Source organism: Pteropus vampyrus, unplaced genomic scaffold (genome assembly GCF_000151845.1).
Source record: "Pteropus vampyrus isolate Shadow unplaced genomic scaffold, Pvam_2.0 Scaffold6, whole genome shotgun sequence".
NCBI classification, from domain to species: Eukaryota; Metazoa; Chordata; class Mammalia; order Chiroptera; family Pteropodidae; genus Pteropus; species Pteropus vampyrus.
This window is the reverse complement of record NW_011888787.1, coordinates 9,169,439-9,184,438: the sequence shown is the minus strand read 5'-3', so window position 1 is coordinate 9,184,438 and position 15,000 is coordinate 9,169,439. Positions and strand designations below refer to the sequence as shown.

The following is a 15,000-nucleotide window of genomic DNA, read 5'->3' as shown; positions in this document are numbered from 1 at the left end:
TTGTTTCCCATTTATTCCTTCTCTTGCCTATACTGAGCTCTTTCCTATGAACATTTGAATGTGAGGTGCAAACAAGGTCTGCGATGATGTATTGTAGGCAGCAGAGAGTTTATGTCTGAAACTTGGCAGGGTAGTCAGGACTGCATACCTAGATTTTAAAGTAATCCTCAAGAACAAGATAATTAAAGCCAGAGAGCACATAGAATAAAACACAAGGGCCAGAGGATAGAACCTTGGTAGAAAAAGACCTAATTACGGAAAATGAGACCAAAACACTGAAGAAGAATGTGGCATCCCAGAAGCTGAGGACAGAGTTGAGAGGACAGTATTATCTCTGTCTTAGTGTGGAGAGAGGGAGTAGTATAAGAGCCGCTTTCTTAATTTGACAATGAGCAAGTCTTTGGTGAAGTTTTTTTTATCATTGAGGCAAAATTAGCATATATAACATATTAGTTTCAGATGTACATAATGATTCAATATTTAATATTGTGGGAAATGATCACAATAAATCTTATTAATGTAAGTCACTATACATAGTTACAAAATACTTTTTTCTTGTGATGAGGACTTTTAAGAACTACTCTCTTAGCAACTTTCAAATAAGCAGCATTATTAACTATGGTCACCATGCTATACATCGCATCCCCATGATGTATGTTCATTTTGTAACTGGAAGTTTGTACCTTTTGACTCCCTTTACCCATTTACAACACACCAATCTCCACCTCTGGCAACCACCAATCTGTTCTCTGTATCTATGAGCTTGGATGTTATTTTTGTTTGGTTTTGTTTTATTTTTTAAGATTCCACATATAAGTGAGATTATACAGTATTTGTCTTTCTCTAAATTATTTCACTTAGCATAATGCCCTTAAGGTCCATCCATGTCATTGCAAATGGCAAGATTTCCTTCTTCATAGCTGAATAATATTCTGTTTTGTGTGTGTGTGTGTGTGCACGTACACATTTTCTTCCTACGCACGCACACACACACACACACACACACACACACACACACACCCCACATTTTCTATATATCCATTCATCTATTGATAAAACACTTAGGTCGTTTCCATATCTTGGCTGTTGTAAGTAATACTGCAGTGAATATGCAGGTACATGTATCTTTTCAAGATAATGTTTTTGTTTTTGTTTTTGTTTTCAGATAAATATCTAGAAGTGAAATTGCTGGATCATATGGTAGTTAGTTCTATTTTTAATTTTGGGGAGAACCTCCATACTGGCTGCACTAGATTACATTCTCACCAACAGTACACAAGTGTTACCTTTTCTCCATATCCTCTCCAACACTTGTTATTTCTTGTCTTTTTAATAATAGCCATTCTAACTCGTGTGAGGTGATATGGCATTGTGGTTTTGATTTGCATTTCCCTGTTGATTAGTGATGTTGAATACCTTTTTATGTACGTGTTGGCTCCCTATGTGTCCCCTTTGGAAAAACATCTATTCAGATCCTCTGCCCATTTTTTAATTGGGTTGTTTGGAGTCTTTTTGCTGTTGAGTTGTATGAGTCCTTTATATATTTTGGGTCTTAACCCCTTATTAGATATATGATTTGCAAATATTCCATTTAGTAGGTTGTCTTTACATTTTTTTATATAATTTTCTTTGCTGTGCAGAAACTTTTTAGTTTGATGTAGTCCCACTTGTTTTTTCTTTCGTGGCCTTTGCTTTTGGTGTCAAATCCAAAAAACTATCACCAAGACTGATATTAAAGATCCTGTTTTCTTCAGGGAGTTTTGTGGTTTCAGTGCTTACATTCAAGTCTTTAATCCAGTTTGAGTTAATTTTTGTGTACGGTGTAAGACAGCGGTGCAGTTTCATTCTTTTGCCTGTGACTATTCAGTAGTTTCATTCGAGTCATAGGAACAGAAACCAGGTTTCAAGTGGTTAGGGATTTACGTTATGTTTTTATTTTATTTATTTTTAGATTAGAAACTTGAATATAATTATAGGTTGGACAAAGGAATGGTGTAAAAGAAAATAGGGACACATATTAAAAAACAAAACCATGATTGAAAGTCTGTCCTTCTGTTGTCTTAAAGAAAAAAATTTTTTCTGTCCTGGAACCTGTGTACTGTTTTCAGAAGAAGTTCTCAGGCTTTTCCTATCAAATGGTATTTCCAAGCATTGTGGCTTAGAAATTAGCTTACGCCCAAGACTTATTTTATCTTAATGATATGAGGAACTACCCATAGTATTGATTTTGGATTTTACTTGTTTGCTTCATTTCATTTTAGTGAGTCATCACTAGCATAGCATTAGAGTGAACACATTTATTAACGTCTTCTTTCTAGTTAAAATTTTGTACATTTCCTGTTCACAGACTGCAACCACATTTCAATGGCAATTTCTGGGAATTCTCTAGTGCTGGTGTCTAAACATGAAGTTATTAACGTTTATCTTTTGTTACCTTCTGAGGCCAATTCAAGGTCTCATAAAGTATTGCATTTTTAAAAATATCACCTCTGTGTACCATCCTGGACATCAAGGTCTCTCCATTTTGATCATTCCTTATGGTTAAGTACTGAATTCTAGAAAGTTCCAATGAATATCTTATTTGGACTGTCCTGTGGATACCACTATTTCTTCTGTGTACAAGGCAAGAACAGTTTTAGAAATAACAGCCTCAGGAAGTGAGTTAGAAAAGGTCATTCATAGTCCTTGCAAAAGAAGATAATTGGTTCCAAAATTTTGTTTGTAGGCTAAGTTAATAAATACCTTTTATAAGCAACCGTAAATTACCTTTATAATTTCTATTAACAATTTCTGTTAGAACAAAAATAAACTCAATTATTAAGTTAGTAATACAGATAATATGCATTTGTAATATTATACAGTAGAGAACTATAAACTCATTGTACTAATAAAGTGGAAGCCTTCCTGAAGCAGCCAGGAACTCAGTTATTAATAACTGCAATATCAGTACTTGCCATTTTCTAATTTGAGAAACTGTAAATTAAAACAATTGTAAGTAAAAACGAATCTGAGAGTTATTTTTGCTAAGGTAACCCATATAAAACCAGCATACAAAATAATTGAGAAGCTATTTTAAATGTTTATTGCAATTTCTCTAACTCACATACTTACTCTGTTCCCACTGGGGTTTACTTACAGGTGAGGAAAGGTATCAGACATGTCAAGTAATGCATTTGTGATGCATAAACATGCAGTTGACACTGGCTGTGATCAGAGTTAGCAGGAGCAGCCACAGCAGATCTCTGCCACTCAAGAAACATCCCAGCGCGTGTGCTCAGTACAGTCCTGTTTGTAATCGATCCTTTCACCTCTGCACAGATCTCTCCCAGTCTCCTCCCCCGACCCTCTTCAAAGTAGAGCTGGCTGGACTGTGCTGCCTTGGATTTTAACTTACTTCATTCGCATGAGTCGTTATTTTATCATTGTCATTATTTTAAGGATAATCACGACAGCCAGAGTAGAGCCTTCACAGTAGTTTGTAATACTCTTCGTGCTACTTTGTCACATTCCACTCATTTCACTCTTCATCTCAAGAATGGGAACCTTCCGCAGTCTGTTTCTCTTCCTCTGTATCTCCAAGTAGGTCTCGGTGGCCTGTACATGTGCTTTGGAATTCACTGCTTCCTATCACTGTACCAGAAAACCTCCTCTTATCCTGTAGAATTCCCTTTCAGTGATAATACTGGTAAAAAGTACTTTCATAGCACACAGCAAAACTTCATTAAAGTCTCATTTCTCTTGCTTTCAGTATCTTTCATTTGCAAGGCAGCTCCAAATGTACATAGAAAATGTCCCAGGATTTTATAGGAACAAAAAAATAATTTCACTCCAGGACTCAGGAAATACGGAAGAAACTTTGGAAGTACAACATAGAGAATATAATAAATAATATTGAAATAATTATATATAGTGCCAGGTGGGTACTAGACTAATCAGGGAGATTACTTCATAGTTTATATGAATGTCTAACCACTATAAAAAAAAAAAAAAAAACAGAAAAATCTTTCAAGTGAAGTCTTGAAATCTTGATTCATAACACCTTGTGGTTTACACAGTGGTATATATATTACATCATTTAATTTTCATGCTACCCTTTAAAGTGTATTTTTATAATATTTTATAGATTCAGGCAATGTGTTTACCAATGTGTAGCTGACTACAAAACATTTCATAAAAGAAGAAACTTACATGGAGGAAAGTAATTTGTTCAGCGGCATCATTCGGGGTTGAAATTAGACTTGAGCCCAGGTCTTCTGAGTCCAAAATTTGTTCTCATCCCATAATACCACGTGGATGAGGTTAGATGGCAGGTAAAGGATAGAAGGCATTTGGAGGGCATCTCAAAGGGAAAGAACGCATGAAAGCAGGTGTGCAGGGGCATAGTGCCTACGCAGGGAATAGTGGATAATTCAGTTTAGTGAAGAGTCAGCAAAGGTAAACCATAGAGGATCAAATTTGAGAGGTTGAGGGCAGACCATGGAGAGTTAAATATGTAGTTGAAGAATTTAGCCTTTAGTCTACACACAAAAAAGGAGCCATACATTCCTTGATCTAGAAACTGACTGAATATGTGATATAGAAACTGTTTACAACTGTTATTTTCATACATGCTTTTAGATTATTCAGAAAAGACAAAAATATCCTTTTGTGCAAAAATAAGGTATTTTTGAAAGAACTGGTAACCCGCTGACTTAGTTTCTTGCCCTTTTTTTTATTGTTCGTAAGATGTAACTTTTAATTCATTTTTCCTGTTCTCACACAGTTCTGTTTAATTTCCTATATTTTTAAAGGATTTCTACCTTATTGAAATTGGGAGGTTTTGAGTTTTCTTTTCATTCAAATTTCCTAGACTATACCATAATATGTATTCTTAAATTTTTAGTATGATACCTTTTTTTAGATTATGATTTTTTTGACTATTTCATTTTTTATTGTGTTTTCTTCATTTTTATTGTCCTTCCTATAAAATAGAGAAGTGATGCTATGTAGAATGTGTATGGTTACGGGGAAAGTAATTTCTAGAATGATAAAATATTTTTGTCAGAAATATTCATTTTGATACATGGAATCATGAAATTTTATGGTACACAGCATCTAGTTCAACACTTCTGTTTCCAGATGAGAAAATTGAGACCCCCCCATCCCCGCGCAGCAGGTTAAATAACTAGTCTAAAGTTACTTATATATTTTATAATAGAAAAACATCTTGATTTTCTGTCCTTTGCTCTTTCCATTATACTATCCTTTTCCTGGCTGTTAAGCTGAAAAGTTATGAATAGAAAACTGTACGTTGACTGACAGGTGCTACTCTCCCTTTTTATACTATTCTGTTTGTATTAAATGTTTAGAAAGGTGATGAAAAAATATATAGAAAGAATGACCTGTGACTATATATGAGGGAACTTAATTTATGTCTCTTCAGATGAATATAAGTGCATAGTTTTAATTTAAACATTTTTACTCATAAAAACATTAACTAGTCTATGATCGTACTATAAAAATGAGCATAATTTTGAATACTTTTGTTTAAATGACGTATTTTATTAGGACACCTGCCAAGTCACTGAATGGCAGTCTTTCTTGCATGAGGCTACAAAGATTTTTTTGGTAATATATGCAGCAGAGTATTAAGAAGCAAGTATTCAGCAAACCTTTGTCTGAGGACCTACTGTATGCCAAGTAGTACTGTGTTTTTTATATGAAGTTTCTCATTATAACTAAGTTCTGGCAGTAAACAGTGCTTGTTGACAAACGTGCCTGCATCAGCTCTTGCCCTTTTCTCTTGCCCTCCTCATCATGCGAGAGGAGCCCTTCTCCTGCCCAAGGCCAGTCCCCAGACGTATTGTCTGCATCCCACCCCCTCTGACATTCTCCGGGGTGGGTCCCCTCTGGTGCTATCATTCACACCCTGTCAGATCTTTGACTTTTTCTCTTCACTGGTTCTTTTCTATCAGCATCAAAGCATGTGTATAAGTCTCTCATGGGTTAAAATGAAATCCTTCCTCCACCCCGTATCCCCATCTAGCTGCCACCCTAATGTTCTCTACTTAATTACTAAAATATTTGAAATTAATTCTCTGTATTCCCTGCCTCCCATAGTAATCTGCTGTCCACCCCCACCTTTTCACTGAAACTATACTTACCAATGTTATCAGTGACTTCATTGTCGCTTCTTGTTAATTTTTATTGTACCTGACCTCTGCCGCATTGGATGTGGTTGAGCAATTCCCTCTTAAAAATATTTTCCCTTGGTGTGGTTTCAGTGATAACATGATCTCCTTTGCGTCTCTCTCTGTCGATCTTGTCGTCTCCTTTGCCTGCCTCCCTTCCTCTCCTGTACCTTACGGTGTTCCCTAGAGTACCAGACTCAGCTCTCTTCCCTTCCTACTCTGCCCTCTCTCCCTGAATGGCCTCATCCATTCCCATGGCCTCAGTGACCATCTACATGCTGAGGACTTTCACATTTGTATTTCTAGCCCTGACCTCTGCTTTGAGTTCTAGGTCTCTATATCTGTCTGCCTACTGGCATTTCCAAATGAGGGACTTTCAGGCTCCTCCACCTCAAAATGTCCAAAACTAGATTATCATCTCCCTCACTGTCTTAACACCACCAGCAGAATGCATAGATGAAAGATAATCTTTTGTGTTTAAATGTTTTCTATTGAATGATGGTACTGTCCACCCAGTTACTAAAGCCAAAAATACCTTTAGGGTGTGAGAGATTCATTTATCCTTACTATTGTCATTAAAAGTTACAACTTTATAGAGCTCATTTATCCTTGGAGTCTTAAAATATTTGTTTTTGCCTCAGTTCCCAAAGAATAATTTTCTTAGAAATCTATATCTTTTATAAAATAGATTAAGGAATATTCTCTACTTGTAAATTTGAGCATTATGTCTCTCTGGAGGGCAAATGTAAGTAGACTTAGAACTCCTTATATCTTGATAATAACAACTTCTGACATTTATTATTGATATCCACTATAAGCCAGGCACTGTTCAAAATACTATGTGTAATAATTCACTTGGTTTCCCAAATTTCCCATGAGGTATAGGTACTGTTATCATCTCTGTTTCACAGAAGAAGAAATGGAAATGCAGAGAGGTTAGGGAATGCGTCCAGCATGACAGCTGGCAATAGGCAGAGGCAGGATTTGAACCCAGACAGACTGGCTCTGAATACAAGCTCTTAACCTCCCCCCAGTAATGTTGTCTAGCAAAACAGCTTGCATGCCTCATAGCAGTTTCTTTTTTAAATCACCGTTTCTAAAAAGTTAAAAATATTTTGAACTACCAAGACATGGCATAATTTTAAATATGTTCCTGGAGTATACATAATGCAAGTTATTTTTAGAAAATTAAGTAACGCAGTTGGCTAGTACAGTAACTAAGTAGTCATACGAAAATGGATCCATAATTTCCATTTTATTTTGTATTGCTTTTACTGTTTAAAGACTTTTTAGATCTTCTTTGACTCTTTAAAACATAAACAATAGCCAAAGCAACATGGACCTTCTGTTAAGTCCTCCGCTTATGTATTTCACAACCAGCAACTTTATCATTTTATCTTAGAAATACTTGGCTTTCCACAGTATCAACACAAATCATATTCTGTTGCTTTGTTTCTTGAAAGTGGTTAAGCAACCGTATAAAACTCATAGGAAATTAATGACTCATATAACGGAAAGCATTTGCTAATGGGACTTTTGTCTCAGTTGCCAAGTAGTCTGAGTTTGTTTCCATGGTAACTCATCAGTATAACAAACTGTCACGAACTAACTGCCACTTTTTTTGTTGTTTGTGTGTGATTTAGACAACCTTCTAACAGCTGTATGGGTGTGTATATACGTACATTAAAGATAATCACAAAAAATTTCTGAATAATTAATTGCCTTAGGCACAGAAAAAATATTTTGGAGAAATTGTTTAAGACTCCAGGGCTATTATTTTGACATTGCAAAATCTAAAAGATTATTTCAATTAACATTCCTATTTCTACTTAAGTTCTTATTAGGAAAGGCCATAGTCAACAACTTTTTTAAGCTTGTGAATTTTTAAAATTCAGCTACACTATTGGTTCATCTGCAATATGTGTAATCATAGAAGAATCTGCCACAGACAAGGCAGGGAAAAGGAAATTAGGACCTCGTGCTAGATGGATGAGGACTGAGTAGAGAAAGCCCACTCAGCCAGATCTTGCCAGCCCCTCCCTGGTGACAGTACTCTAGGATAGGGAATGGCAAACACTCAGGTGTTCAGGGAATCAAGGCAGACAGAGTGTACAGAACACCAGGCTTTTACCTGAAGGCTGAGTTGGGTAAGGTTCTTAGAGGAGGTAATGACTAAACGAAAGCATTCCGGTTACACGGGAGAACATGGGAAGTTGAGAGGGGGAATAGAGAGCATGTAAGGGAAAGAAAACAGTATGAACAAAGGCATACAAATGGGAAATAGTGTGATGTAAAATGGAGAATGACAAGCAGTCCGAGACAGAAAGGGTCAAGAGACGAGACTAAAGATAGGAGGGACCTAATCGTGGAGCTGCCATGTTAAGGAGGTTGGACCAAATCCTCTAAGACATGGGAAAACAGTGAAGGATTTCAGACAGGAAACACATTATTAGATTTGTTTTTTAGAAGGCACTCTCTGGTAGCAGTGAGGAAGGTAGACTCGAGCAAGGACCATTAGGAGGCTGTTGTCATATTTCAGGGAAGATCTGTTGAGGAACTGAATCAGGGTAGTGGTGCTAGACACAGGAAAGGGGTTGATTTAGGAATAGCTGTGAAGTAGTATAGGGAAGAATTGGTAACTGGGACTGTTCATTTGTGTTCCATGCATGACGTTTATTCATTCAGTCAACAAATACTGAATGGTTGACAATGTATTGTCCACAGTGTTAATGCTGAGCCCTCATTTTCTGCCTTCATCATTTCACCAATTTTCTCTTTATTTTCACCCATTGTCTTTCTTTTCTTCCTATTTTAGAGGAATAGTTATCCTTTCTAAGGCTAAGCCCCTATTCTTACATGGAACAGTAGAGGGAACAGCATGTACAAAGGCCTAAAAAGAGAAGAGTTGTAAGAAAAATAGAGATTTTCCTTGGTGAACAAGCAGGCTTTTGAGTTAAAAGTCCCTTGTTTGAATGTTAGTTCTTCTGCTTTCTATCTAAATGACACTGAGTTAACTTCCCTCCTTGTGCTTCATTTTCCTCATCTATAAAATGGATACCAGCTATTTCCTAGGGCTGTTGTGAGATTAAATAGCATATAGTAAGCTGTCAATAAATGGTAGCTGCTGTTGCCATTATGGCTGAAACAGGAGTAAAACTATGACAGCAGCTCATTTTAGAATAACCGTTTATGTTTCTGTCTCTTACACTAACTGTAAACTGTAAGTCCTGTAGGATTAGGAGTGTTGTCATTCTCCTCTTCATTTTAAACATCTAGCATGTACCCGGCACACCTAAAATACACATTGAATGAACGAATAGTGAAGTTCTATTTATATTGATTGAACCGATAAGTAAACTTAACTTGTTTTCAGTTTCTGTGGACAATTAAAACCTTCAAAATTTTTCAGGTCACATTGTTAAGAATTTGTTTCCTTTGTGTTTCACTGTTTCTGAATACTGGCTTTTAATATATCACTTTTGCATTGTAGACGAGTGAAAGAGTGTGTGCGCTTTTTAAATGTCTCATAAATAATGGTTACTTAATGGGTTCTTTTTTTTTTTCCTTCAGGGAGGTGGTGCAAGCAAACTGTGTTCACTGGAGGAAGAAGTTCTCATTTATGTGCAAAATGAGTGCAAGTGCCACAACAGGCATCCTAGATCCTTGTATCTACAGAGTATCTGTGAGAAAGGTATGAAAATAGCCTCTTTCAGAAAACATCATTAGTTTCATAGTCACTGACTCACTTTATTTAACTCTGCTTTATCCTTAGAACTGTTATATGTAATTTTTCTTCACACTTGCAGCAAAAATTTTAATTGCTGTGACAAATATGATGAAGAATCCGAAGTTATAAATTAAGATATTATTGAAGAACCTTATCTCACTATTACTATACATATAAGTATTAACCTTACTTGTATTATTTCAGGGGCTCCGTATGTCTCTATCCTGCTATTCATTAAATTCCTCTTTGGTAGGCACTGTTTTAGGGACTCCACATATATTGTGTATAATAAAAACTGTGAAAATAGGTGTTATTTTTTTCCATTTTCAGAAAAACTCAGGCTCAAAGAGGTTGTTACTTGCCTAAATTCACATAACTAATAAATGGCAAAGGACTCAAACACAAATCTTTCTAATTCCAAGTCCATGTTTTCTTTTTTATATATTTCCTTTTCACATTTTAGGTTGAGGCCTATTACTAATCTACAAAAAATGGCGATCTCAGATGGTTCAACCTAATCATATATAAATATGTGATCTTACCATTTGGGGTTAAAAAGAGGAATCCATTAGTCACCATCACTGGTGAATTAAACTACTGGCTTTAAAATGTAAGCTTTATGTTTTATATTTTATATACATTTTTTTAATTATCAAAGTAAAACATACATGTTCAAAAATTAAATAGAGAAGGAATGAAAAGCAGGAATCTCTTGCCTTGTTCTTTTCCACTCCAGTTTTACATCCTTCTATGTCAGATAAAAAGTTATCTTTTTAGTTTTCTTATTCTGCTTTTTGAGTGAACTGTTAGTACTATTATGTATATGGCTATATTTTAAATTATCTTACATTGTTTAACCTACTCAGTTAAAATAAAACAAATACATATATTTTTATACGTTTTAAGCCTCTAATGAAAATAGTCTAAAATCGTCATATTTGGAGCAGTAACAATTGAATAGACGCTTCTCTAAAGGAAGTATAATGCAGTGAAAGCGTACATGGCATCATACTCACCTGGGTTTGAAGCCCGGAAATACCACTTATTAACTGTGAGACCTTAGGCAGTTCTCCTGATTTTTTAAAAATTGGTTTCCTCATTCAAATAACAGTATAATAATTGCTTCTTTGAGAAGTTATAAGGATTAACTGAGATATAAGTAAAGTATCCTGACTTTTTCCGTTCCTATCTTAATTGCTGCTGTGGCTCTTACATCAAAACCTTTTCTAAATGGAATTCTCATCATGATTTTTGAAAGATAATCAGTCTTTGAATTTTAAGAAAATACATGTAACCCATTAGAAAAAGGGATATTGCTAATTAAAGAAACTCAGTCTACTATTATAAAAACTTTTTTTTTTCTCTCTTTAAGGTAGGACTCATTCATCTGAAATAAACCAGTTCCTCAGATAATGATGATTTGGTGTATTAGTTAGAGCATATATGATAAGCTACTGAAGCAGATACCCAAATATACAATGACTCAAACAAGATAGAGGTTTATGTCTCCCTTGGGGAATAGCCACGGGTCCCAGGGCTGGCAGGGCAGCTCTGCCATCTTTGCCACATGGTGCCTGTCTTTAGATCCTGAGGAGTTGCTCTAGTCTTGTTATCTCTCAACCAGTGAGAAAGGAGAAAAAGCCATATGAGAATAAAAGTAAGAACTCATAAAGGAAAATTAGTAAACTCAACTATATAAACACATCCTGCACTGTAAAAAATACCTTAAGCAAAATCATAAATTAGGGGAAAATAGCTGCAAATCATGTCAAACGCCATTTCCTTAGTATAGAAAGAGCATCTTCAAATAAAATATATATACTGATAGTGAGATCAGGTTCTTGAATAATATTTTAATTTCACTTCACACTTGCAGCAATAATGTAAATTACTACGACAAATATGATGAAGAATCTGAAGTTATAAAAGATAACAACCCAAGAGTAAAATAGGCAAGGGACAGAATATATATTTCACAAAAAGAAAAATATAAATAGCTTAAGCATATAAAAAGTTACTCAGGTCTCACTCATGTATATTAAAACTATAAATAAGATACCATTTTTTACCTATAAACTTGACAAAGATCAAAAAGTTTGACAATGTACTGTGTTGCCTAGGACACAGAGAAGTAGTCACTCACAAGCAAATATGTGAGTTCCTACAGTGTGCCAGGCACAGTCGTAGGCACTAGAAAGACTGTGGTGAACTGGAATGAGTTCCGGCCCTCAAGGACTCTACTTTCTGGTTCCCGTGACATGGCTCTCTTCTCTCTTTGTGTCTTCACGTCATCTTCCCTCTGTGTGTATCTGTCTCTATATTCAAATTTCTCCTTTTTTATAAGGACACCAGTCAAATTGGATTAGGACCTCATTCTAACTAGACTACCCATACTAACACTCTTTCCATATAGAGTCACATTCTGAGGTACCAGGGGTTAGGACTCCAACATATCTGTTTGCAGGAAAGGCCTACAATTCAATCTATAACAGGCCCTGAGATTCTAATAAACCTGGAGATTTATGCTTCTGAAATTAATGGGCTGGCTTATTACAGAAGACCTTTTCCTCTGAGAACAACCAAAAAGCTAGACAAAATATTAAAGGTAGCTGCTTGAAGGCATCAGAGCCAAGGCAGTAAGGACTTGAGCAGCTTAGAACTATAGTCAAGGGAAGTGTAAAGAGATGAGTCTGATGTTTCACATTTATTTTACTCTCAAAGCATTTGCTAATTTTCAAGTAGTGGTTAAGAAACTGAGCCAAAAGCAACAACTGAGAGAGGCTAAGAAGTTGAGCTGAGAGTCCAGCAATTTTACAGGACTAAAGGGACAAAAACTGAAGTCCAGGGCCCATCAGCAGCTTAGGGAATCCCCAAGCTTTTCACTGGGACTCCCTAAGAGTTTCAGCCTAGAAGGAGGAATGTAGCAGATGTAGATCAGCCCTTAGAAAGACTGAAACTCAGCTTCTAGTCAGCTCAGTCCCTGCTTGGATCAAGATGATCAGCCCCTACCCTACTATTTACCAGAGGCAAATGTATCTCTTTTCTGAAGAAAAGAACATTACTCTGAGCTTCAAATTATTGCTTCACGTTGTCATGCACAAAAATTACCAAGCATACCAAGAGACATGACTGCATGACCAAAAATCAGAAGGAAAATAGATAATAAAAACAGATTCAGATGTTAAGAAGATCAGAAATAAACTTTTACAGTAACTGTAATTCGTGAACAATATGGGGAATTTTGTTAGAGAACTAGAAACTAAAAGAAAAGCAAATTGAATTCCAGAACAGAAAAATACAATAACTAAAATGTAAAGCTAAATAAGTGAAAATAAATCTTATCAGATAGATTTAACAGCGGGTTTATCATAACTGAAGAGAGCTTTGGTAAACTGGAAAATAAGACAAAAGAAAATATCCAGAGTAAATCACAGAGAGAGAAATGATGGAATATACACAAAAGAGTGTAAGAAAGGAGAAATGGTTTAAAGGTCTCACACGTATGTGATTGGAGCCTGAGAAGGAGAGAGATTGTGGCTGAGAATCTTTTAAACCTGATGAAAATATCAAGCCACAGATTTAAATGTACTGTGAACCCCATTTATTTTAGGACAGTCAACAAATCTGGCATATTTAAATGACAGAAGACCAGCCTGGAAAACATGGAGAGGGAGCGTTCTTGGAGATTAGGTTGGAAGCACTAGATTAGGTAGGGCCTTATAGGCCACGGTGATGAGTTTAGATTTTATTCTAATTATAACTGGAATTCATTTGAAGATTTTAATAAAGAGAGACATGATCTTCTAAGGTCACTTTTGTTGCTATGTGGAGGATGCATTGCAGAGAGACCACTTAGGTGTTTGGGACAATTCAAGTGAGGAATGCTTGTATGATGGTATGATTCAGGGTATATTCAGGGTAGACCCCTAGTGTGGGTTGGATGTGGCAAATGAGAGGAAAAGTAGAATCAAGGATAACCCTTACTGCTTTTGCCTGAGCTTATAGGTAGATGATTATGTTGTTTATTGAAATGGCAAAGATTCAAAGTGGAACAATTTGGGGGATGAATAAGCAGAGATCAATAGGCCTATTTTGACTATGTTAAATTTGAGGTATCTATGTGACTTCAAGTAAAGATGTCAAGTAGGCAGTTTTAAATACCTACTGGTATTTTAAATAGTCTGCTATTTTAAATAGTCTGGCACTCAGGGGAGAATCTCAGACTAGAGATAGGGATTTGAGAGTCATCAGCATATGGTTTTTATTTAGAGCCTTGGACCTGAATTAGTCACCCAGGGAGAAAGTGTAGACAAAGAAGACAAGAGGCCCTAGGCCAAATCCCGGATCACTCCAACACTTCGAGGTAGTATAAATTATTGTTAGCAAGTCCAAGAAAGGAGGAAGAATTCATATATATCACTTCTTACATGCTCTTGGCCAGATCTTAATCATACTGCTGTAGCACAAAAGGAAGGTAGAAAATATTATTTTTGGTAGCTAAATATCCAACTAAAAATAGAGGATTCTCTTACAGTGGAGAGGGAGACAGTGGATAATTGGGGTAAAACTTCTTTCTACAGAGGTTGAGTACAGGAGTAGGTCCAGCAAAGGAGAGTGAGAAGGAGCAGACAGTGACGTAGGAGTAAAATCAGGCAATTGTGGCACCATGGAAGTTTAGAGGGAAAAAAAATGTAAAAAGAAGATGAAGTGGGGCAGGTCTGTCAAAAGCTGGTGCAAGATTAAGTAAAATGAAGACAGAGCCTTTGGCTTTGACAAAAATGGAGATTATTGGTAATCTTAAGAGCCATTACAGAGGGAAAATGAGGACAAGAACCAGTTGGGATAGATTGAATAGAGTGGGATACGGCAAATTTCATCTTTTGAAAGGTGAGACTGTAAAGAGCAAAGAGAAGAATCAGCTAGAAGAGACAAAGATCATCTGGAGAATGTTTTGTTTTGCTTAGTTTAGTGAGGCGGGCTGTGAAGGGATATGACAGTGACCTAATATAGAAGAAAATTTTGATCATTCATAATAGGGTAGCTCTAGTGGCATAGCCACACCTGGCATCAATGGGCACAGAAGGGGAGGAGCAGCAACCTCAT

General features: G+C 36.1%; 1 protein-coding gene across 1 annotated transcript in view; it reads left to right on the top strand.

Annotated features, from left to right (window-relative positions):
- The window catches only part of FAM102B (family with sequence similarity 102 member B), a 61,880-nt gene that overhangs the window by 16,110 nt on the left and 30,770 nt on the right, over nt 1-15,000 (top strand). Inside the window, exon 2 of the mRNA XM_011368120.2 lies at nt 9,741-9,861. Coding sequence (XP_011366422.1) covers nt 9,741-9,861 — 121 coding nt within the window. The remainder of the gene's footprint in view (nt 1-9,740; nt 9,862-15,000) is intronic.